This window comes from Canis lupus, chromosome 22, assembly GCF_011100685.1.
Source record: "Canis lupus familiaris isolate Mischka breed German Shepherd chromosome 22, alternate assembly UU_Cfam_GSD_1.0, whole genome shotgun sequence".
NCBI classification, from domain to species: domain Eukaryota; kingdom Metazoa; phylum Chordata; class Mammalia; order Carnivora; family Canidae; genus Canis; species Canis lupus.
The window spans coordinates 25818966-25844174 of record NC_049243.1 but is presented as its reverse complement, the minus strand read 5'-3'; the positions used below and the strand labels follow the sequence as shown (position 1 = coordinate 25844174).

Genomic DNA, 25209 nt, shown 5'->3' with positions numbered 1-25209 from the left:
TTTGTCAGCCAAGGACAATAATAGTTTAATAGTAATTTATTTTAAACAGCTACTGATAATACAACCAATCAACACATTAAGTGGTGCCAACATTGGCATCTTGCTAAATAATCTCTAGACATTGCACAGAGAGTACATCTTTCAAAGATAAGTCAACAAGAGCAATCAGAGCAGAAAATTAGAATTTGGTATCTTAGAATTAAAATACAGCTAAACTAAAGTTTTAATTGGGGTGATCTAAAAGGGCACTTGATGTAATGATCTCTTTCATTTGTTACTAATTGTTTGTTCCTGATGAAGAAGAAACATACACAGGAATGTTGCTGAATTGTGTTAAGATGGCAGTTTCCTTAGCTGCTATGTTTTATTGTTAAAAATAGAAGAGTAGGGAGGGGCAAACAGCCATGTAGAAACCCTCCAGCTTGTCTCCTATCACAAGAATTATGCCATGAAATTCAGGGCCAGGTATAAAAACATGAAATAATTTATATGTACTTGAGAAGAGAATAAGATGTCTTATGATAGTGCTACATTGGTGAGCTGATCTAAGGGTACACCTCTCTTGGGCTAACAAGTCAAGCCAGAGTTGAAATTCCCAATTCAGAATGCATATGTTGTCTCCTGTAGGAAGTGTCATATCCTAGAATATATCTACAAATGGCATCAACTTCACTTCATTTATAAATTTTAGTCTGTATGGGGTACCTGGGTGGTTCAGTCCGTTAAGCGTCAGACTCTTGATTTCAGCTCAGATCATTACTTCAGGGTGATGAGATGGAGCTCTGCATCAGATCTACACTCAGCAGATTCTGCTTAAGATTCTCTCTCTCCCTCTTCCTGTGCCTCTCCCACTACTTACTGGGAGTTGATAAGGAAAGAAATGTTAGCTCTAATATTTACTAATAACTTTCTGAAGGATTTTGGGAGAGAACATGTGCAGAATACTTTATATGTTTTACATATTCTCATAATCTCATTTTCAAGAATCTCAGAATATTACTCAAGTTTTTAATTAACAAAGAGTAAATCAACTTACATGTGTATCTCTTATAGAAGAGATTCCATCACCTACTGTATAAACTTTACATTTACTATATACTCTTAAGTTATACTGTCAAATAGTCCCCTAAAAGTTATTCTCAATTTGTTTTAACCATTTTAAATGACTTTTTAAAAATAATGCACTATTAAAACACTAGGTTTGGGATCATATATATATATATATATCTCAAGAAAAATATACCAGTATTATAATTTCTATTCATAAAAAGTTTAGAATCTACTATATGGTAGGCACTCTCTGGACTCTGGGAGACATACTACCAAATGAGAGAAAATGTCCCTGCCTCAGAAAGTTTACGTTTTAGTGCAGAAGACCTGACATAAAGTAGTAAACATATACATGAATGACAATATTACACAGTGATAAATGATAGGAGGGAATAACTAGAGGGCTATTCCAGATATGGTGGTAAGAAAAGAACTTTCTTGGATGGTGACTGAACAAAGGTGAAATGAAGTGAGGGCATGAGCCACACAAAAATTGGAAGGGAAGGCATTCAGGAGAACGAAAGAGTGAAATCACTGGTGCAGAAACCAGTTTTCTTGAGAAATGGAAAGATGAGCATTTGTCCAGTATAATCTCAGTAGGGAATGGTGGAGGTAGAGCTCTAAGAGACAAGTGGGTACTACCAGGGTCATTTGGGATTATGTAAATCATGCCACATCATCACTTGTGTAAGAGCTTTAATATTCCCTAAAAAAAAAAAAAAAAAGAGCTTTAATATTTTCTTCTCAGTTCTTATTTTTTAGCAGGCTTAGGTGCTGCCCTCATTTAGCTTTAGATCTAGATATTTCTAATTAGAAGCAATTGAACCTGCATGGCAAAAACATTTGTCTTCCTAATATAGTTTAGTTAGATTTAGAAATTTTGTGCTTTGGTTGAAGTACTTGTCCTAGTGAATATAGGGTGAATATAAAAGAATGAAAGAATTTGATTAGTTGTTTTTTTTTAATGCTTTTAAGTAATGAATGAAATATGCTCTACACCAAAATATTACAATTCTGAATGCCTTCTTTGTGCAGGGGCTCTTGAAAGTTGCCATAGATAATGCCAGAGCTCAAGAAAAACAAGTCCAACTGGAAAAAACAGAACTGAAGATGGATTTTTTAAGGGAAAGAGAACTAAGGGAAACGCTTGAGAAGCAGTTGGCTATGGAACAAAAGAATAGAGGTATTTCTAAAGTTCCAAATAAGTGTAATATTTTATATAATCTATTTAACAGAACAATACTATGTTTGGTGATTTACTATGAGAATACAGCTTTTTTGTTAATTTACTATGTTTGGTGATTTACTATGAGAATACAGCTTTTTTGTTAATTTACTTATAGCTGAGGTTCACAGCAGGATTTGAATCCTAGGCTCATTGTGTTTTTTCATTTCCAGAGTATAAATGATTTCTCTTCTGTTCATACCTCAGGGAATTGAAATATGTCTATTATATAATTAATCACATAGTTTTTATTGCTCATAGAGCTTAACAAATAATTGTAAGAATGAGCTCTGATGACAGCCATGAAGAAAAATCTTATATTCATTCACAATTGCCCTTTGAAAAACTTAAAAGTTAAAGTCATAAAGCTAAAATAGAAAATACTGATTATTCAAGCGAAGCAGATATAGTAAGATATTTATCAACTGAAATTGAAGACTGATGAATATCTGAACAAATGACCAAAGTTGAGTGTTTGTATAATTTTCTTTCTGGATGCCTCATTTTCATCCAACAAGGTCAAATACACATTAGTGTAGAAGCCAATATGAATTTTTATTGGGTAAAAACAATGATATCACTAATCTATGAATTGCTTCTTCTAACACATTTTACAGTGCATGTATAGATAATTTTGAAGGTCATTCATATTTGTGAGTTTATATTATGTGTGAGATTAAGAGTATTTCCTTTACAACCAACTTTCCCTTTGCCTCAACAATAAGATTCTCGTAAGTACTCCAGGGGGGAGCACCTACTCCCTCATTTAATAAGTATCCAATATAAATATCCCAGGTGTTCTTTTATATGTTTGATACAGTCATTTGAAAATCATTGTTTCTGCTTTGTTTTTCAAACCAGTAGTAGGTTTTTTCATTAGTTACTATGAGGCAACAGCTAGTGGGTTCCTGGGATGAGGCTGATTTAGAAAAGCCATCACCACCAATATATGGCATATAATGTGGTTTCACATAGATTAAGGCAGTATAGTAATCAAAACAAGATAAACACTGATAATGGGATGTATTTTGTGTGAATAATGAAGATTTGTCCAAGAGTTTGTTAAATAGAATTCAATGAGATAGCCATGTCTTGATTCTTGATTTTGTTCTCACCTGGAGAAATTTTGTTTTTGTTTTTTGACAAGACATAAAAGTAGACCCTTGAATTCCTGAAGTAATCTTTTGGTTACTTGAGAGAACTTTAGAATTTTATTGGTTCAAATCTTTTGGAGGACTTACATTAATTTTTTTTTTAACCACTAGAGGGCAAAACACTTCACAGATCACATCATGAACTTCCCATTTAATTAATTGTGAACAATAAATTAAAGGTAATAGCTATCAATAATTATCTATTATAAATGTATCCATTGAAGCAGTGTATTACCCTGAAGAGAGAATATGGCAATACCAGGTTCAATTGCGGAGCAGGAAACAGTAAGCAGTCAATGGCAAGGGACTAGGTATTGAGTTTTAGTGCCATGGAAGTACAACAATTCAAATAAGGAATTCAGAAATTACTGTTTCTTTTCAAAGAGACTTATAACCAATCATCTTTGGAAAGGGATAGAGTAGGCAAATGATGTTGTTGAGATAAGCATACGATTTTCATATTAAGTAAAGGAAATTAGCATTTATTCAAAACCAGTTTTGTTTTGTTACAAGACTGTAACCAATGTATGTTTTGATAAAAAACAGCCTCTGCTAATATATGTTACCGGCAACAATAAACTCAACAAGTTAATGGTCTGCCACCTTAATGGTATTAATAATTATAAAAATGGGGCATATGAAAGTCAGAAACTGAAACAAATTCTTACTTGAATCTTTATTACTTTGATTTATATTTTGACTAAATACTGTATTAAATAAAAATGTTGTAGTAAGAAATCAAGTAGTAAACTCTGAATGACTATTCCCTATGACTAATTCTAAAAGGATTTTCTCATACCGATTCTGTCACAGTCACATTCACATCTACAGTGTTTATCAACCAGAAGAAAAAAATTCCAAAAAGAAACATTTGCATGCTCTCCATAGACTGGCTGCTTACCTTATATAAATTGTAAAAACTAAAATAATTATCATACTGAAAGTATGGTCAACCATACATTTTGTGAACATTTGTTACTAGTTATTGGTTACATACTATATACAAATATTTAAATTGTCCAGTAGGAGAAAATGTATCATAATTAACTTTTTGTGTCATAAGCTACTTTTTTAAATATAAATACCACATCATTGTCAGCAATAGCACATTATTATCATCAGTGAGGTTTTATAGTCCACCAGATTGAAGCAGAATAAAACATGATTTTCTTGAAATATGTTATAGTGCATATAAAATTGCTTTGAAGAAATTATCGATATCTCTGAGCAAATTACAATAGCTTCATCACCCCCAAAAGACTACTTCTATGTTGATAATTAAGAGTATTTAGCTCCTCATATACAAAAATATTTATTGCCTTTTTTAAAATTTCAAGAAAAAAATTCTTAAGACCTGGACCAATGTAACTGTTTTGCAAAACAACTACAGGGGAAATACTCCATTTGCTATTCAAAATTGGTGCTTCATAAAGAGATAGAAGGCATGCTTATAAAGGCTGGCATGATTCTAACTATTATGTACCATTCTGATTCAAGGGCAGAGACTAACCCACAAAATTCATTTAATCAGGCTTCCTTTATCAGTGCATATAAATATTTACTAAAATTAGTTTCCCCTTAAATCTGTCTCTACATATGACAATCAAAGGCATCTTTGTAATATAACAGTGGTTGAAGGCTAAATAAAAATTAGCCTCCTTGGATATTTCACTGGGATTTATTTTAGATAAGGGTGGGATTTTTTTTTTTTTTTGGAACTTCTGCATAGGTAGACTCAGTCCAGCAGGAAAAAAAAAATATATGTTTATATATATTTTTTTATATAAATATATATATATAAAATCATAGATCATTGATAAGTTAGGGCATTGCAAAAAACTTTTAAAAATGTAATATACAAACACTCTTTTCTAGCCATAGTTCAAAAGAGGCTAAAGAAGGAGAAGAAGGCAAAGAGAAAATTGCAGGAAGCACTTGAATTTGAGACAAAACGGCGTGAGCAAGCAGAACAAACGCTGAAACAGGCAGCTTCGACAGATAGTCTCAGAGTCTTAAATGGTAAGAGGGTGCATCTTCATGCACGGCTCACTGACATTAACTTTTTAGCACTCAAAAGACAATGTAAACCTGTGTTTGTGGTTTCACATATATTCGTATATCTGTTGATTCATTACATTGTGTTTGTGGTTTTACATACATCTTTATCCCTAGTGATTCTTTAAACTGTAAGCCTGGTGGGAAGTGATCCCGCATGTTGGGGAATTGCTTGACTTCCCAGGTGCTTTCACCTGGCCTGTTGTACTTCACTCCAGTATCTGGGACCTGACACGGCTTTCCTGCATAACTGGGTCTGTCTGTACTGAAAGAGGATAAAATATTAATCTGAGAACTTCCCAGCTCCATCCCGTGTTAGGAACAATTTGGCGTTACTTATTTATCTATTCAAATATTTTGATGATTCTTATGGTTCTGGTCTTTGTTCAACCTTTAAAAGATGACAAAGATTTATGTAATTTTAATTCAGCTCCAAAGTAACAGGTTGCTCTTTTTTTTAAAGGACAAAAGCATCAAATGAAATATGTGTCCCTCTTACCTTTCTGTGCTTTTAGACTCTCTGACCCCAGAGATAGAAGCTGACCGCAGTGGCAGCAGAACAGATGCTGAAAGGACAATACAAGGTAGGAATTTGCAAAAGGCTATAAATCTAGATCTTGCTATATGAGTTTTTCCTCAGCTTTAGCCTGCTATTCAAGCATGTAGCCTACCATCTGGGCCACATCAAAACAAGTTCAAACAAGGTCAAGTTCATCTTGCTTGTTTATATGAGTGAATTCATTTTGTGCTGATAGATTTTCTTTAAATTAACAGGTCATTTCTGTTTATACAATGCAATTAAAAAGGAATAATTAATTTTAAACAATGTATGATTTAATCTTGGACACAGTAAATGTGCTTTATTGAATGCTTGAAGCCCAATCTCACGCAGGAAGGGTTTATAAGTTCTCCACCGTCTGAATAAAAGCATGGGTTAATCAAATCGGTAGTTCTTAAATTCGAAAATTTCTCCTTCTCATTTTTGTGACAGATACTGCAAGGTACATGCAAAATAGACTGGTTCAATGTTAACAATAAATAAGATTGTTTAGTCCTCTGTGGATTTTCTGAATGTTCTGTATGCCATTATATACATTTTAATAACACAAATCTGCTGAGCAAAATCATATATAGAATACTAAAGGGAGTTGTATTAAACACTCAGAAGAGCTAAATATGTATATTGCCTAGACCATACTATTAGGAAAGAACAAAATCTGAAGGTAACATTTATGGTCTAACATCTATTCTAGGCAATAAACTCAGTCTAACAACATGAATACTAAACAGTAAAAAGAGCATTTGTTTTCTATTTTAAATGAAGATGGTTCTTCAAAGGGAAGCCTAAAATGATTAACTGCTATAATCCTCCCAATTGCTTTTATTTTGCATTTTAAGCTCAATCATTTTGGGGATATTGTTTGACATTAATTGTGCTACTTAATCAGCTCCAAAAGTGTCATCTTTGGTTTAGTGTAAAGGAAACATACTTTTGGAAAGTATCAGATATGCAATGAGTAAAAATTGGAAACTTGCAGAAACATTCCTGAAGAATGTTTTTGCCTATATTTATTTTACCTAAAAACATGATAATTATTTTTTAAATCCTGAGGCTTGAACCATATGTTATTATGAGATATCTCCTTGTATATACAAGATTAGTGTAATTGTAGATGTAGAAAAGGCTTCTTCTTTTTAGAGCATTATGGATATCAGGAAAAGTATGTGTGGATGTACATGTATAATCTTATTAAAATCATAAGATTTCTATTGTGTCTCTTTTTTAAAAAGATTTTATTTATTCATGAGAGACATAGAAAGAGAGAGGCAGAGACATAGGCAGAGGGAGAAGCAGGCTCCATGTGGGGAACCTGATGTGGAACTCAAACCCGGTACTCCAGGATCATGCCCTGAACCAAAGGCAGATGCACTTAACCACTGAGCCACCCAGGCATCCCTGTTGTGTCTCTTTTTAAAATTCCATACACATGTCAACAAATTAGTAATAGCAAAGCCAGTTCTTTTTATCAGGGGTGATAACTTCAATAAGGTCAATATAAATATCAGCCCTGATTTGTATGTGCAGGGACCACTCATGCATTAACTTAGCTAGTGGCCAAATGGATGTAAGAAAACACCTGAATCTTCAGATGAATATGATATATAAATTATCTGGTATCTACAGAATCCATAAGGTTCCTCAAACTCAATCCAAGAAAAATTATAGGCAATATATTACTGTATACTAATGGAATATTTGTTGTCAGTGTTAAGAAGTGATTAGGCAAAGATTAAACATTTTGTATAGTGAATATCATGTTTATTCCAGGAATTTGCTATAGGTAATATTTTGGTCATCAGTAAGGCTATCGTTATTTTAATTTGAATTTGCAAAATTGACATATATTCAAATATACACTTCAATATGCATAAAATCTTGCTATATATGGTTGAAGTATTGACAGTTCTCATTTTCTATTGTGATTTGCTTACTTAAGTAAAATTTTAAATCATAAATTGCCTTCCTTTTGCTATCCAGAATGTTCTCAGTTGGGTAACAAAGAAAACTCACCCAAACAACTTTATAATTAAGGCAATAAAACATTTAAAGAACAATTATACATAGTGATTTAAAGCCAAATATAAATGATTATGGAGTTATTAAATGCTTTACTTTCATTGTAATATAAAATCTTAATTGTTCCCTTCATTCGTTCATCTGGTCAATTAAAAATATGTCTTCCTTAATTCTAACATGAACAGTAAGTAATACTCTATTTTTTGTATGATTATACTTGTATTTAATGTTTTGTTATATTGTTCAAAGTGCACAATGAGTTTTCAACAAAACACCTATTAGTCATGGTTTTAATTAGACAATATGGATTTTTTTCTCAAATGTAATAAAAAAAACATAGTGTGTGAATATTTTTATGTTTTAATTGATAAAAAGGTATTTCCCTGGCAATTGAACCACCCAAGACTCTTAAAATACCAGGCAGTTCCAAGAGATCATCTTTTGCTCCTCAGACTCCACTAAGTAAGCTCATTTAGTTCTATGAACCTTTCTTTCCCCCCAAATCTTAGGCTAAATGAATACATTTGGAAATCAACAGGACAAAATTAACTGTGAGCAGGAGAAATCAAAAATAAAAAACTAGTTAAATTCTGAGTCGAAGCACAAAGATGGGAAAAGCAAAGAAGGAAGTACCAGAACTCATTGCTGACTTGTGAAATGGTCCCTGCCATGCATTTGGGGAGCACTTAGCACCTACTGCTTCACAATATAAGAATGACAGGAACATGGCCTCTTACTCCTTTTGCTTCATCTGTCTTGGTGTCCTCAAGCCCAGGTGTTATGATACTCTTTGTATTCTTTCCTACTCCCCGTCCAGCCATAAGTAAAATTATTCTCTGTTCCAAGATAAACCCGACTTAATTAGGAAAGACAAAGGAAACCCACATTTCTCTATGCTTGTCATGTATTTATTTATTTTTAACATTCTGGCAATAAATAAATGCCATACTTGGCCCAAGAGTTAGTCACCTAGCAGTTGGGCACTTATATACTGCCCAAGTGCTGGGTAATTACCCACAAATAAGCATCCCTAGGTTAGTTAGACTAAATATTGCCTTATTGGCATTTAGTACCACCATTTATGTAAAACTATAGAAGGGAGGAGGAAACCAGACAGCAGTTTAGAAAATATTCCTGAGCAAAGAGACTCTAAATAATTTACTTACTTGTGATAAGTAAATCAGTTCATACTACACAGGGATAAATTCTTCATTATTGATATTTCCAGTAACTAACAAAATTCATGAGTTTGGTGGTGATATTATGGATAGAGAATGAACATTAAAAAAAAAAAACTTGTTTCAGGAGCTGAATCATATGGTGATTAACATTCATGCCTTGAGTTTTACAGATTTATATGGCATGATTTGTGTTAGAAAATTTTATCTTACTTTAAAGCTTTTTGTAAGATCTTTTAAATATGCAGAGTAGACTGAGTTCATATAAATACTCATTGAACACTTTTTTGGACTAGTTAATAAATGTCCCCCAAAACTTTTTCTGCCCCCACTTACACAAATGCACATCCCCACACTATATGCACCAAATCTACAATATGATGGCTTTCTTCAGCTGCATTCTAATCTCTTTTTAATCTCTCTCATTGGGCAATGGCAAACACTTAAATGGTTTCTTTAACATGTATGTTTTGATAATTAAATGGTTTCTTTAACATATATGTTTTGAAAAAGAATATATATATATATATATCTCCAGGCCACTCAGATATTACCTAAGAGGTCCAGGTTATAGCCTGCTTGTATTTGGCTATCTCACAGAAGGCTCAGGGTCCAGTGCACAAAACCAAAAGGACCAGGCACCCGCTGCAAACCTGTCCTCATCCAGTGCTCCTTCCCTATGGAACCCTTACCTGCCCAATCCAACATCTTCCTTAATTTATACTGAGGAAGAGAAGAGCACACATTTCCTTCCCCCACCCTCCACATCCAATTACAACTCTTTCTCCTCATCTCAAAATCCTTTTTTTGATTCTCTGAAAGCCCCAGATCTTTCTCTACCTATCAAGGACATATTTCCTCCCTCCTTGCCTTTACTTGCCCATCCTTGAAATCTCATTTTAGAAGCTACTGCTTCCAGGAATGCTTCTCAGCCTCCACCCCTTGCCCCTGCAGCATCTCTCTGACCCCTGGGTCTATTTCTACCTCTTCAAGGTTTTTACCATGTCTTTTACTTCTCCACAGTAATCTCCTGTGCACTTATAGTTCTTTGCTCAATGTCTTCTTCCTCTCTCTGGAAGGTTGCTGAGCTGACTGTGAACCATGTCTATTTTGGTCACTACTGTGTTCCTAGCACCTGTATGTCTGACACATATATAAAAATGTGTCAAATGTTTGTGCCACATTTTTAGTACTGAATATTTGATATATCATGAAAGAATGTATCAATCATCAATGACTTAGGACCTGTTTGATTTTGTGAATGCCCAGGTTCCTCATTGTTCTGACATTTCTCAGACTTTGGTTGGAGAGATTGCTGTGAGGAAGTGAGGATAATATAATTGTACCTCAGAAAGTCAGAATTACAAATTCTGGCAGAATTAATTCTCATATCTGATAGCTGAATTATCAATATGTGTTTATACTTCTTGTATATGTGCATAATATTACATTTTTGTTTGCACATTCGATGTAAAATTTGGATTCTGTGAATATTCACTTACACTCACTTTTTTCCATTTTAAATTTATATTTAATTTAAAATGCTATTGTCATATTTCTTAAATAATACTTTCATCTTTTGTTTAATGTACATTAACCTTATGCTTCTTTTCTGATTTCTTATTCACATGATTAAATCTTCTCTATAAATTAGTTAGGTTATCAATATATAGAAGGAAACTATAACATAGGAGAATCATAGATCAGTGCTGTTTTATCTATGTCTTTTATCCGAAGAGTCTGGAAAGTTCACATTCAAAATAGTAGCTTTGGCTTCTTCTTTTTAAGAAAAAGCCTATCTTTTTTTAAGTAAAAAAAAAAAAAATTGGTAAAATCAATGGAAATATGGACCATAGTTCTTTGACATCTTAGAATATCTGCAAGTTATGCTTGCAAAATCTTAACTTCACTTGAAAGTACATCTCTTTTATTTATTTCCAATGGCCATAATCAAAACTGTTTGGCTTTTTATTCTTTTTTGACTGATCTCAGATCATAGAAAACCAAATATTCTTCCAATAAAAGGACATAAAAGACTTGCCTTCACATTAACAATCTTTTTTTTTTTTTTCCCAATTAAAAAATGTCTACTGGGATGCCTGGGTGGCTTAGCAGTAGTGTCTGCCTTTGGCTTAGGGTGTGATACCAGTCCAGGGATCGAGTCCCACATCAGGCTCCCTGTGAGGAGGCTGCTTCTCCCTCTGCCTATGTCTCTGCCTCTCTCTCTGTGTCTCTCATGAATAAATAAATAAAATCTTAAAAAAAAAAAAGACGTCTCCTTTCTGCTTCCTAGATATTTTAAGATACATGCTGAATTTAAAAATTATTTATTTCTTCAACAAATATTTATTAAAAACTGATGATATGCCAAGCACACCTTTATGATGTTATTGCCTTAGCACTAGGATAGGACTTTAAAAATCAATTAAATCTCTTCATTTTGCAAACAAGGAAAGTGAGACTTAGGGAGGATGCGTGACTTGTTAAAGGTTATATCATGAGTTAATCAGAATCTGGAATATAACAGTTCAGTAGCTTTTCACATTCCCTTATTTTCTTCCTGATTATTTTAAAATTAGGATTGGTAAAATGTGCTTTTTTTTTTGCTCTTTTAAAATATGTGATTATTATTGTTTAGTAACTTATAGTTCCAAAGCGTCATAAGCGTATCATTCTTATGAGTGTAGTTTATATATTTTATCAAATTTTTTTATTGAATCAAATGTTTTAGCACTCGTTGAATTTCCTAGTAATACACTTTCTTTCATTTAAACTTAGATATATTATATAGTAAGAGGAACTATTTGCTTATTAAAATAGTGAGGTGGATTGGAAACTGCTATTTTTGAGCCCTTCCTATATATTCTAATTTAAAGGTGAGATAACTAAAGTTCAGAGTGACTAATTAATATTCTCACATTTGCACTATGAGTTAGAGGGGTTACAGACATTTGAATTCATATTTATGACCCTAAAGTCCTTGTTCTATTTTCGATGCCTTGCTATCTAGACTTAATTCTTGTCTCTTCTGCAATAACTACTTGGATCCCTGTTATCCGTTGGAATAGTTAACACATTGTCTGTTAATGACTTAATAAGTTCAAAACAGTTTACTGACAGGTACTAGAAAATGATATACCATTGGGAAAAAAAAGGTTTCCTTTCCAGTTTTTACTTCTTAAATCCATCATTAAGCCTATACCATGTTTATAGACACTTTTTTGTTTGTTTATTTATTTAAAAGGTTTTTATTTGTTTATTCATGAGACACAGAGAGAGAAGCAGAGACAGGCATAGGGAGAAGCAGGCTCCCTGTGGGGAGCCCGATGTGGGACTTGATCCCAGAAACCTGGGATCATGACCTGAGCCAAAGGCAGACACTCACCAACTGAGCCATCTAGGTGCCCCTTATAGACACTTTTAGTCACACTGGGGAAAACTCCCTCCAAATGAAGAAAACAAAGTGGCAATTAAACGTACTAAGAAATTAATCATATTTAAATAAAAGATTTATCTGCATCCCTAGCAAACAATGAGCTTAGTATAAATTTGAAATCAAACACAAATCCAATTGTCACTTAATATAAGACATTTGGAGAGTCTCTTCATTTCTATCTTTAATACTTAAAAAAAAAACTATGTTTAATATAAAAATGGAGGTTCTTTAGGCTCTTTATAAAAGTGGAGGTTCTTTTAGCTACAGAACTAGCAATTAAGAAAGCAAGGAGTCAGGCCTAGATTCAAATCTCTGCTCCACTATTTTGTTTTTCCTTTAGTAATTGCTTAACATCAGAGGGTTGTTAGAAGGATTAAATAAAACAATCCATGTAAGGCACTCAGCATGTACTAGACAATAATATGCATACAGTTAAGTTTTAGCTATTAATATTACATTTTATTATTATGAGTTAACATATTTACAGTGCTTAGCAACTGATAAACACTGAAGTTATTATTACTGATATATATTTTTTTTTTCAGAAAATTGGTCTTTTATAGTATAATGTTGATTTAGTCCCATAGTAAAGTGTAGAAAAATATAAGAACGGTTTTTTTTTGTTTGTTTTTTTTTTTGTTTTTTTGTTTTTGTAAGAACGGTTTTGTTATAGAACCTAACTTTTCTATTTGAAGATGTTTTTAGCTTAATAGAGGGAAAGGAAGAGTTTCATGAAAAGAAAGAATTTTTTTCTGAAAAAAGGAAAAAAAAAGAGAAGGTTGATCAAAACTGGTTTCTGAACTGCTTGTACTGCATATTGACTATTGTTGAGTCACTAACAAATAATGCTGTTGCCATCAGGATTACCTCAAACTATTTTTCTTGATCTTAAAAAAAATAAATATTAAAATTATAGTACTATGAACAAAACAAAACAAAAAACAAAAATAAATTTACTTCTAGTCTTTTGGCGCTGGTTTCTGGTGTTTGGCAGCATTTCAATGCAGCTAATCAATTTGAGACAGCATTGATTAAGTTGAACAAAAGATGATATTGATTGCAGGCTGTAACCAATAAACAGGCTATTGTTCCACAGTTATCATAGGTCATTGTTAACTACTCATTTAACTAGACAGAGTTATTATTGTTAAATAGAAAGTCTCAGAGATACTCATGAATTGGAATATTTTATAAAATTTTAGAATAATACCTTCTTATAATTTCAGTATAAGCATTTTTATTCTTTTAAGATATATATGACAAATTAAATATTGTTTTTGAACGAGGTGGCTATATTTAAACACCAAATCCTTTTATCAATTTTTGTTGGAAATGGCTTCTTACATAATTTAAACTAATTAAACATGAAGTGAGACATGGTGGGCAGTTAAGTATGAAGCTGCTGAAAATAGTAATAAAATATAGTTCATTATAATTATTACTTACAAAAAATTATTTTCAATGTATAATTTCCATAGACCTAACTTTCTAAGCTTTGGTTCTTATGGGGAAAAATCATGATTCTCATTATTTGCATTGAGCTGTGACATAACACAGGATTTTGTTGTCATTTCAATTCTTACTCCATTGTCCAAATATTATGCACAATAAATTAAGGCAAAATCATTGGGCTTGGTTTGCAATATGGTTGACATCATTTTTCCTAGTAAATGCAATATAATAGATAGTAATTTCTATGACAATTCAGAGGATATGGAAAATATCAAGAATAATTAGAATTAGAGATTTAGAAAGGGTAAAAGGGACATTGTACAACTGAATTGCGATTAGGTATTGAAACAAACCAATTATTTATAGAAAACACAGTGTTTTGTTAGCATAGATACAACTGAATTAGATTGGCTCTTTCATGAATGTGTTTGTGGCTTGACTTGAATATTGTCTGAAGACCATAATCAAAGAACAGTGATAAATGGAAATTGGGAAAAGTATTAGCAGGGGACCTGAAAGATCAATGGTAGATCCATTTTGATTTAACATCATAATTAGTGATATGGAACAGTGGTTAAACAGAGTATATCAATGAAATTCACAGATGATCCTAATTTAGAAGGTGTAACATACATTTGTGTGGACAGTGTAAGTATGCAATGGAAATTTAAGGAATTTAGGAATTTCAGGATGAATGAAATGAGTTTATTTTTGTAAGAAAGAAAATTTAATTTTAAGATCTGTGGGTTTAAAAAAAAACATTAAAAAGGTCAACAAATGTCAATGATAATGTGTGTCCACTTACAACTTTTCATAGTTGTGTACTAACAGTGAGTGGCTATAGCACTGAGTGAAATGTCAGAGGATAGGTAGAAAAATGAGCCTCTGTCATTTTAATATTAATATTTTAAAATATTAATATTTTATATATTTTATTAATGGTACTTTTTATTATTATGAATACTAGATAGTCGAAGAAATTGATTTTTCATTGTGATCAATACATCCCATTCATTTCTTTTTTAGATAGTATATCCTCATCTTCGCATTTAAGAAAAATTTATTTAAAATAACTTTTTGCTTTGAGTCTTTTTACCTTTATTATCAAAAGAAAAAATTGATGATCATTATATCCAATTAACTTGCTCACTGATGATTGTTGCAATAGAAATTATATGTACTGTCTACCAAAGCTGAAGAGGGTTACTATTTTGGAATATAGATTAAAACTAACTCTGGTGGTTCATATCGCATAACATGGTTCCTCTTTTTGTATCTACTCTTAGACAGTGACAGTAGCCTGGCTATCTAAGAGAAGCTTTATTAAATATTCACAGTAATTTCTTTGAGATGGAACATAAATAGATTTTTATTTTCTGAAAATATTTTTTATACTCCAGGAGTTATCAAAGTTATCTGAAGATATTTAAATTACAGAAAAAGAACCCCTGCTTTGAAGTCTATTCACTAAATTACAGGATTTGTATGTACAAAATAAGAAATCAGTACATAAACACCTGGTGATAGAAAGTATGTCATCAATTTTGATAGCATGTATATGTTTAGACATTCAAGATATATAACACTCTTTGCTATAAATTCTTCTTTAAAAGATAAGACATCATCATTTAGACTATAAATGGTAAAAATGCTTATGGTGCATTATTCCACCTCCCATGGTTAGGGACAGAACGCAGACATGCCACAATAATGTTTTTTATTTCAACTGTTCGAACCATATTAATGAGAACATCATTTTGGAGAACTAATTATTTCTATTTGTCTTGTGTCACACTTTCTAATTCCCCTATATTAGCACAGCCAAAGCAAATTAATTGCTTTTCCAGCAGTTGAACCTTGTCCAAGAATGAGCTCACATTCCCTTCCATGTTCCCTGTTTCTGGGAGTGCATTGTGTCAGAAATTTCTCTTGATACTAAACATAGTCTAGAGAATATCTTTACAGATTTCTGTGCACTCACTTGATGAAATTTATAAGTTTAAGTGACCCGCCAGGAAAGATAAAGTTCTTAGCTGCAAGATTATACATCAAAACAGTTAAAGTGAAATTAAAATTAAATGAATGAATCTCACTGAAGCAAAAAAAGCAGTAATTAATGGTTCCCTTAATTGTCTTCATAAAATATTTGCATGGGTCTAATTTGCATAATTTGCATGTATTAATTAATCTTTCAAAGGAATTTTGTGCTGAGAGAAGCCAAAAAATCTCTTTGTTTTATTTAACATCTAATGAAATATTTATCTTCTTTAATGAACTTCTCATCTTCATTAAAATAAAAATTGCACAAGTTTGTATGTTTTAAATGTTTTTATAATTGAAGTATTCAAAAAATCTCTTTAGACTTACAACAGCTGAAAAACAAACACATTATTTAACATTCAGTATCATTTTAACAACAGCAACACTTAAATAAAAAAGGAAGTCCAATTTCACTTTCTCAAAGGTGGCAAAGCATTTGGTAAATGAATAAATGAATATAGCTATTTGGTTTTAAAAGTAAGATTTACAAAGGACCAATCATTTCTTTCAATGGTAATATTATTTTTATGGCTGAAATAGTAGGCAGCTAGAAGGTATATGTGAGAATAATCAGTATGTTTAATTATAGGGAAATGGTTCATTGGTTGAAAATATTTTAACTGGTTCAAAGAAATTAGTCCATTAAAATCCACTTGCTATATAGTAACAACTCCTAGATTGACAATATTTCCTGGCAGGAGCTATCCAGTTCCAACTTTATTCTAAGTTTGACTGCTAGAGATTTGCAGCAGAGGCTTCTCCTCTCACAAACTGAGATCATAGTGAAGACCAAAAGACGTGCCTTGGAAAGCATGAAATTCAAAATTTCATCAAGTGCCAAATAGTACAGATTCATGAAAGCTAGGGAAGAATGTGAGGAGGGAGCCCAGAAGTTAGACATAAGGAAAGGGAAATTGATGATTAGTTAATGGCATTCTTTTTTTTTTTTTTTGATGTAACAGTGATACAGAACATTCCAAAGAAGAACATCAATTAACATTTTCTAAAGCAATTTCAAGTTTGCACAGCTTTTTCACCTACATTGTTTTTGTGTATTTTCACCGCAAGCCCATTTTATATTTGAGAGAAGTGAGGCACACAAACACAAAGCAGATTGCTTGGGATCAAACTGTGAACTCAGGACCTCTGAGTCCGCTTGACTCCAAATGCCTTGCTCCTATCTGACATCAATCTTTTTATCTCATGATAATTTATGAAGTGGCTATGAGTGGCTAAGCCCGATAATGAGGGTGGCATCAATTTATAAGGATTAAGATTCGAAATGCAAATATATAGTTCTTTCCTTGTAAAGTTTAGTAATGAGATAAAATCAATTAAATTGACTTTGGTTTCCTCTAGGATCATCTTTAGGGTAGTAAAAAGGCATTTTCATTAGACAATGGATATTTCTTAGCCCTCCAACCATTCTCATGATTTGCAGTTTCTCATGAAGTTTTCCCTAATATAAAAAAGAAAAATTAAATCCATTAGGTTACAGAAATAATTATTAATTGGTTCCAAAATGAATGCCAATACAGATTTTTTCCTTAACAATGATAATGTATTTAATAAATAACTGATTGCTAAAGGATTAAAATTTAACATTACGATGACTTAGTTCTAGGAGACCAGTGGTAGAATGAGAGCCATAATCTACTGTCAAAACTACCATTCATTAATGTTGTGACCCTGGTAACTCACTTTAACTATTAGGACCTGTTCTATTACTGATATTTCTATCCTATTAAAAAGACAAAGACATTAAACTTTTTATGAGTATAGACACACAGATTACACATGTGTGCAAAGATACATGGATTCTGGATTCTGGCTGCCTGGATTCAAATCACCACATTGATTTTTATTACCTGTAAAACACAGACTGCATAATTAAACTTTGTGATTTCTGGAGTTCCTAATCTGTAAAACACAAATAATGATCACAATATCCACTCACAGAATTGTTATGGGATTAAGTGAATTAATATATGTAAAGAGCTTAGAACAGTACTTGGTAGAGACTAAATGCTAAAAAGATTTTGCTATTTTTCAATTATGCACAAATTGAATATAATAATACTTACAACAGTATTCATTTTGGTAACAATTAAACATGCTTAAGATACTAAAATTATTTTAAGCCCCTAATTTTTTTCCATATGTGATACATCCTTTTTCTTTTAGCATGTTTTAAGCTGTAAAATGCAAATTTTATTTACCAGATTTTCCAAGGCATTTAAAAAATTAATGACAGAGTGTGAATTTCAATATTTATGTCAATTTAAATAATATGGTTTGAGGAGATTTATTTGTAGCCAAATATTCTGTATGATTATTTATCTTTTTTCAAATTAAATAAAAGATAAACTAGTTATTCTTGACTCATTTAGGATGGAAATGTTAGAGCTTCTTAATTTTTTTATTATATTTGGCAAATTTCTCTTAATATGGTTTGTATTTTCATACAGTGTGGAGTAACTGCAGATTCTTCTAATTCATATATAATCATACTCGAGAGATAGTAAATCTCCACTTAAGCTTACTAATTACACCTATAAAACCATGAATGATGGCTACAAATTATTGGATCTGACTCTCATTCTTTATTTATTTCTCCCTGGGAGAAAGAGCCCTGGATGGGGAGATTTTAGACCATAAATTATTACCATACATAATCAGGTTTGCTGTGTTTAACTTTGATTCCGTACCATGATTTTATATTAACTGATGAAATTTCCATTTTAACAGATTAAGAACTAATTATTGGATTTCCATAATAAAATGATATTTACTTATAGTTATAATTTCAATGTCTTCATTTTTTCATGATTTTACTGATTAATATAGTTCTAGGTCTATTTTTTTCAAGTTACCATAGTTTTTTGAGTACTTTCTGTAAGTTCTCCAGCAGCATTATATAAAATGTTGCAGTGCAGCCTTCCCTAGTTTAAGTGTTGGAAATGGAGAAGAATTTTGCAAATGAGAAAAGAAGATTAGATATAAGACAACAGGAACAGAAAGTACATTCCTCTGCTAAGTCTAACAAATGGTTCTGGGTTCCAGCCCAAGTGAGACCATAAACTCAGTACTACCATGTCTTTTTTTTTTTTTTTCCTGAAGGAACTAAAAAATACGTACTTTTACATAAAAAGTACAGATTTTAAAAAATACTGTGGAAACCTGAATAAGATAAATGTTTATTTACAGTCTTTGATAATAGTGAGAGAAAATCTCAATCCAAAAAAACCCAGATTATGTCAACACATAAACCAAATTGAAAATAGAAATTAAGTCACAGGTATAGAGAACATTTCTCTAAGCTTTTGAGAATGAATGTAATGACTTTTCCTAACTGCTTTGATTTCAGACATACATTTGAGATAGAATTTTGAGATCCACTTGCCCACATTTTTCTTCAAATTTCTGCAATTCAGGCAAATAATTGATATGATTATTGTAAAGGATTAAAAATGCCCAGTCACTTAGTTTGTAAATTCTAATTATACTTCTTAAATTATTAGAATGAGAATTCAAGAAATTGCAAAAGATACTTTAATGTAAAGCGTTGGTGAATTATATACTATATCTCATAGTCTGTGTTTCCCTAAGAATTCATAGTCAATTCTGGTTAACAGATTCCCAAGACTCAGTGAATGAAAAGAGTGAAGTAAATATGGTAGATAAAAGAAAAGCATTAATGGCATGGCATTCATATGCATATGTTCTATCTTTTGGAATAAATTTCTTATAAATCTTATTTCTTTCAGGGGACCTTACTGAGATTTGTGATATATTTGTGCCAACTTTCCAAGGGTTGCCAGCAGCAGAATCAAAATATTTCTCCATATCATATTATTCTACTATTTGTAGATATTTTATTGTAGTCTTACAGTAAGATTTTTTTTTTCAGTAAGATTTTTAAATGCAGGTAAAATTTAACTAGTGACTTAGTGCTCCTTGTTACATCTCCCAATATAGCAAATGAAAGCAGTAAGCCATTGTACTGAAGTGATTTGAGTTCAAATTAAACAGAAACCTCACTGGCTCTCAAAAAGTTACCCTTGTCAGATCATCAGCAAACTATGGTTCAACACCCAACAGGTCATCCATCCAAAAGAAGGCTAAAAAATGTGAGCTATCATGTTAGCAGGAGAGCAAATCTCTTCTTGCTACAAAGCTGGGAACAGTACTTAGCTTAGTTTTCCACATTCTCTCATCCCATAATTTCCTGTCCACAATAAAGTCTCAACTAATTCCAAAAATACTGATAGCATTTATCTACAGAGTAAAAATGTTATGAAAATTAATACTTGAGTGCTTATAAAGAAACATACCAAAATTAGGTAGATATTTTTAGGATGTTTATATACTTAAGTTTTAGTATAGCTAGATTTTTGTATTTTTGTTTTTGATGAGTCACATATGAATTGATTTCTAAGTTAATGTTTAAATATTTAGTTGATGGGTAATTGCCCATTTTGATCTCAAATGAGGTTCTTGGTTGCCTTGTTTTGAATAATATTTCAACATGTGATTCTATTCCTTTGTGAGAAAATTGGAACACAGACATTTATTTAAACCCAGCAATTCATGTAGAAAGGCTGTGAATTATCACAACTCAATAGGCTCTTGTGCAAGTTGCTGGTACAAAACAAAGGAAATACAAAAACATTTCCAATGATTTTCTTAATGTTAAAATTTATAGCCAACAGAGAGGTGAAATTTTATGTCATTATTCAAAGATATAGGCTTTTATATTTTAACACTTTCAGGAACTTTAACATGAAATATTAGGGAACAAGTATACATGCAATTATAGCAATATTCGATGCATCAATGACTGTTTAGAATTCTGAGACTTGAAAATAATGACATTTTAAAATATTTATTTATTTATTTGGGGGGGGGGGGTGCAGAAGGAGAAGAAGCTTCCAGTGGACTTCATGCTGAGCATGGAGCCCAGTGCAGGGTTCTATCCTACAACTCTGAAATCATGATCTAAGCTGAAGTCAAGAGCAGCTTAACTGACTGAGCCACCTGGGTACCCCCAAAATAATGACTTTGATTATTGTTTTTTACTATTGGCAGCATTTATAATTTCTGAATGAAATGAGTTAGCAATGTGACAAACATGTGAATATATAAAACTAGACATTTTTAAATTATTTTTTTGCTTAATTTTAATTTTAGTTTTTTCTTTACTGTGGTTTCTGTATTCTCTCTCTCTAACCACTAACTGGAGGTCCACATTTTCATATGGTTAGGCTAATAAGTAAGTAAGTACAGAATACAAATGAAGAAAGTTTTGGAAGCTCCAAAAATACAAATTTAAATTTTAATGAAACTTCAGAATCACTACTTTCATCCCTTTCAATTAAATATTTTTCATCTGACGTCTCTTCTTAAAACCCCTCTGTCCACTGTAATTGCTATAAAATCTTCACTGCAGTATGGAATGGAAAGACTGATATCAACTTCTTCTTCTGAGGATCATCTTGTGAACAGTTTGGGAGAACAAAACTTAAAAATGGCTGTCTGTGAAAAATGATTATCATTTAAAAATATATATCTTCTTGAATTTTCAAAGTTCATATTTAGTATGTTAAACACTCTACAAGGCATGCATTAAAGTTGATATATTGCACTTAAAAATTAAATTCGTACTTGCTAAAATCATCTGACTATGAAACTTTTGAATTGAAAGTAACATCTCATGGGATGAATTTTGGCAAACTGTCTATTGTCACTAATTCTTGATAAATCTATCTGTTGTAACTAATCATTCTAATGAATGCTTATACATCAAATGCTGGGGCCAGAAAAAAAATGCAAAACACATTTTATCTTTTCTAGATAATATATAATCTAGTGGGATATAGACATAAATAAGTAGTTCTAGTAGAATATATACTGAGTTAATTCCTTTTGATAAAACTGTGGGTGTCAGGTGTCAGCATGGTAGGAAATAAGTCAAATTTTAGTTATATAAAATATGAAATATTTATACATTAAATTTTTACATGAAATCAGGAATTATTTTAACATCAGATATGGCCAAATCATGTACCTACATGTCTCTATATTTAAAAACAAACATTGTCTATAAGCATTTTTGGTAGTCATACTTTGAGATTTTTCCAATAGGACTCATTTTTTGTGTTGTTGTTTATAAAAACCCACTAGTAAACTTTTGTGAACATGTATTTGAGGCCCAAAATTAATTTAATAGATTGAATCTGAAATTTAGAAAATTTGATTTTTTCCCTTAAAGATGCAAAAAATTGATCATTCTCTTTTAATGAAGTACTGCTTTGGTCTAGGACTACTGAAATGTAAACAAAGTACTTTCAGAACACAAGTCAACCAGTTAATTCCAGTTGGGTGATTTGTAAAGATTTTAAATATACATTTGTAAATATCCTCTGAGAAGTTATATTATTGACATATTTTCTATAATTTTTTTCAAAAGAAGAGACATAAATATTATGAGTGTTTCTGAGTATGGCTTTAAAACAAATTCCTAATAATATTTAGGAATATTTATCTGCTTCACTTTGTTTTATATTTTGAACCCCTTGTTTTATATCTAAAATCAATATATTAACTCCTAAATTCAATATAAATGTTGCATGGGAAGTGTTGATCTAGAGTGAGAATAAAGAAGAATATAACGAATTCAGAAGTGAGGTAATGCAAATCTAAGTTCTGGTGTTGTGCAAGGAATAAGTGGGAATGAGCAGTGAAGTATAAGGGAAAATCAACTCATAAGACATAGAAAACAGCAGTTGGTAATTTGAAGTAGGTGGACTGGAAAAGAGATCCAGGCCAATGGGGCATTTAGATAGAGATGAAGAGTATACATCCAGGTGAATATGGAGCTGGAACTTAAGTATGAGACAGTTTGACTGTGAAGTCCAGGCAAGAAAAACAGCTGTGGACACCATTAAGGCCTTATGTTGAAATACAGAATCTCTTTACTCAATCTTAATATTGTTATTCTTCTGATAAAGGCTAGAGTGTCAAGTCATCTCTCCACCAAGAAAAGACTATAATAAGAGTAATAAATGCAACATTAAGAAGCAAAGGATGTTCAAATGACTAGGAATTAATACATTTGTCTACCAACCTTGCTTGTAATGAATGACCTAATATTTTTTTTTAAGTAGAGTAAACATTAAGTAGCTTTTTTTTTCTTTGTATTTTTTTACTGGAGTTCTATTTGCCAACATATAGTATAACACCCAGTGCTCATCCCACCAAGTGCCCCCATCAGTGGCCGTCACCCATCACCCCATCCCCCTGCCTACCTCCCCTTCCACTACCCTTTGTTAGTTTCCCAGAGTTAGGAGTCTCATGTTCTCTCACCCTCTCTGATATTTCCTAAATAGCTTTTTTTTAAATGGCAGTTAGAAAGGATGGATTACTCAGCATTGAATTTTGTTCATTAAAGTGAGTATAATAAAACTGGGACCCCAAAATTTACAGTACTAGATTATATACATAAAATTAGAATAGAGAATGCTAAAAATACATAGCAGTATATTAGATAATTCACAGTTTGACTTATTTATTTTGCATCTTTGTTGATTCTGCAGATTTTTCCTATGACAAACTGTCAATTCAACTCTTGCATTAAGAGACATGTATTTTTCATGATATTGTTTCATATGGCAATATGTTGGATATCAGTCCTTTCAAGTAATCAAACTACATTGAATAGAACCATAAACAAAAAAGCGACAATAATTTACTTGTATTGTTAGCTTTCCCTCTGATGCATACATATTCTTTGCAATCGTTTGAACAGTATAATACATTCTTATTTTGATGAAGGGAAAGTAAAAATTACACTTTAGACTTGGTAAGTAAATAAAAAATGCTTGTGTAATAGTGTTTTGAATTATCACAACGAAGTGTGTGTTATGCCAAAATAATACTAGTCCACCATATTTTAAGCTTTAGGAGTACCATGATTTTTCAGTACATAAGACATTTGGTAATAAAGTCATCAAATGTCTGGTTAGAGTTGAAGCATTGAGAGAATTCTCATCTGAGCACTGAACTAGCAAAGAACCAGACCTGTTAAAGAGGGCTGATAAAGTAAGCTTTTCATACAGACACCATAATGCTGTCACGGTGGGAAAACAGGCAATATTTATTAATCAAGACTTAAGCAAGTTAATATTCTTATAGCTATACAAGTAAGTTTCCTTAAAGATAGAACCGAGTTTGTCCAGTTGAAATGAATCAAGCATATATATATATTTTAAAGGTTTTATTTATTTATTTATTTATGAGAGACTCACAGAGAGGCAGAGACATAGGCAGAGGGAGAAGCAGGCTCCCTTCAGGGAGCCCAATGTGGGACTCGATCCCAGGACCCTGGGATGAAGCCCTGAGCAGAAGGCAGATGCTCAACCACTGAGCCACCCAGACGCCCCTGAATCGAGGATATTATGATAAAATTAGTCATTCGTGGTTGAGCAATTTGGTATTGTCTAAGTGCAGCTGTGAGTTAAGCACTAAAAAAAAGTATACAGTTTCTCTGGTGGAAAAATAAAGATTTTATTATAAAGTGGTTTTGACATAAGCCCCAATGAGTTCCTTAAATTCATAATGTCTCTCGAAATCTAACCTTAATTCAGGATATAATGATCTACATGGTGACATAAGTTAATTTTATTCATGTCACAATTGGTAGTGATGGGGAAATAAGGCAATACTGACAGTAACCACAGCCACAAGCTATTAATTCTAATGGAAATAGTGGCCTATGTTACCATGACCCAGGGCAGAATTTCATAGTAGGCATGAAATATACATATATCAGCACTGATCTTTTCTTCCTAAATATATGCACATTTATTATAATATACTTTAAATGTTTATTTGTAGAGTTTTTGTGTTTATTTTTTGAAATTGAATTAAAGAAATTTGACAATCTCATGGAATTTAATATATGCTGAGCACAAATTGGAATTTAAACATAAACTGTAAGTAAGTCCAGAGTGCTCAGATGTGTCCTGAAATTCTTTGTGTCT

General features: G+C 31.9%; 1 protein-coding gene across 1 annotated transcript in view; it reads left to right on the top strand.

Moving 5' to 3' along the window:
- The window catches only part of DACH1 (dachshund family transcription factor 1), a 423382-nt gene that overhangs the window by 381327 nt on the left and 16846 nt on the right, over window positions 1–25209 (top strand). Inside the window, exons 8-10 of the mRNA XM_038569719.1 lie at window positions 2086–2233; window positions 5305–5448; window positions 6000–6068. Coding sequence (XP_038425647.1) covers window positions 2086–2233; window positions 5305–5448; window positions 6000–6068 — 361 coding nt within the window. The remainder of the gene's footprint in view (window positions 1–2085; window positions 2234–5304; window positions 5449–5999; window positions 6069–25209) is intronic.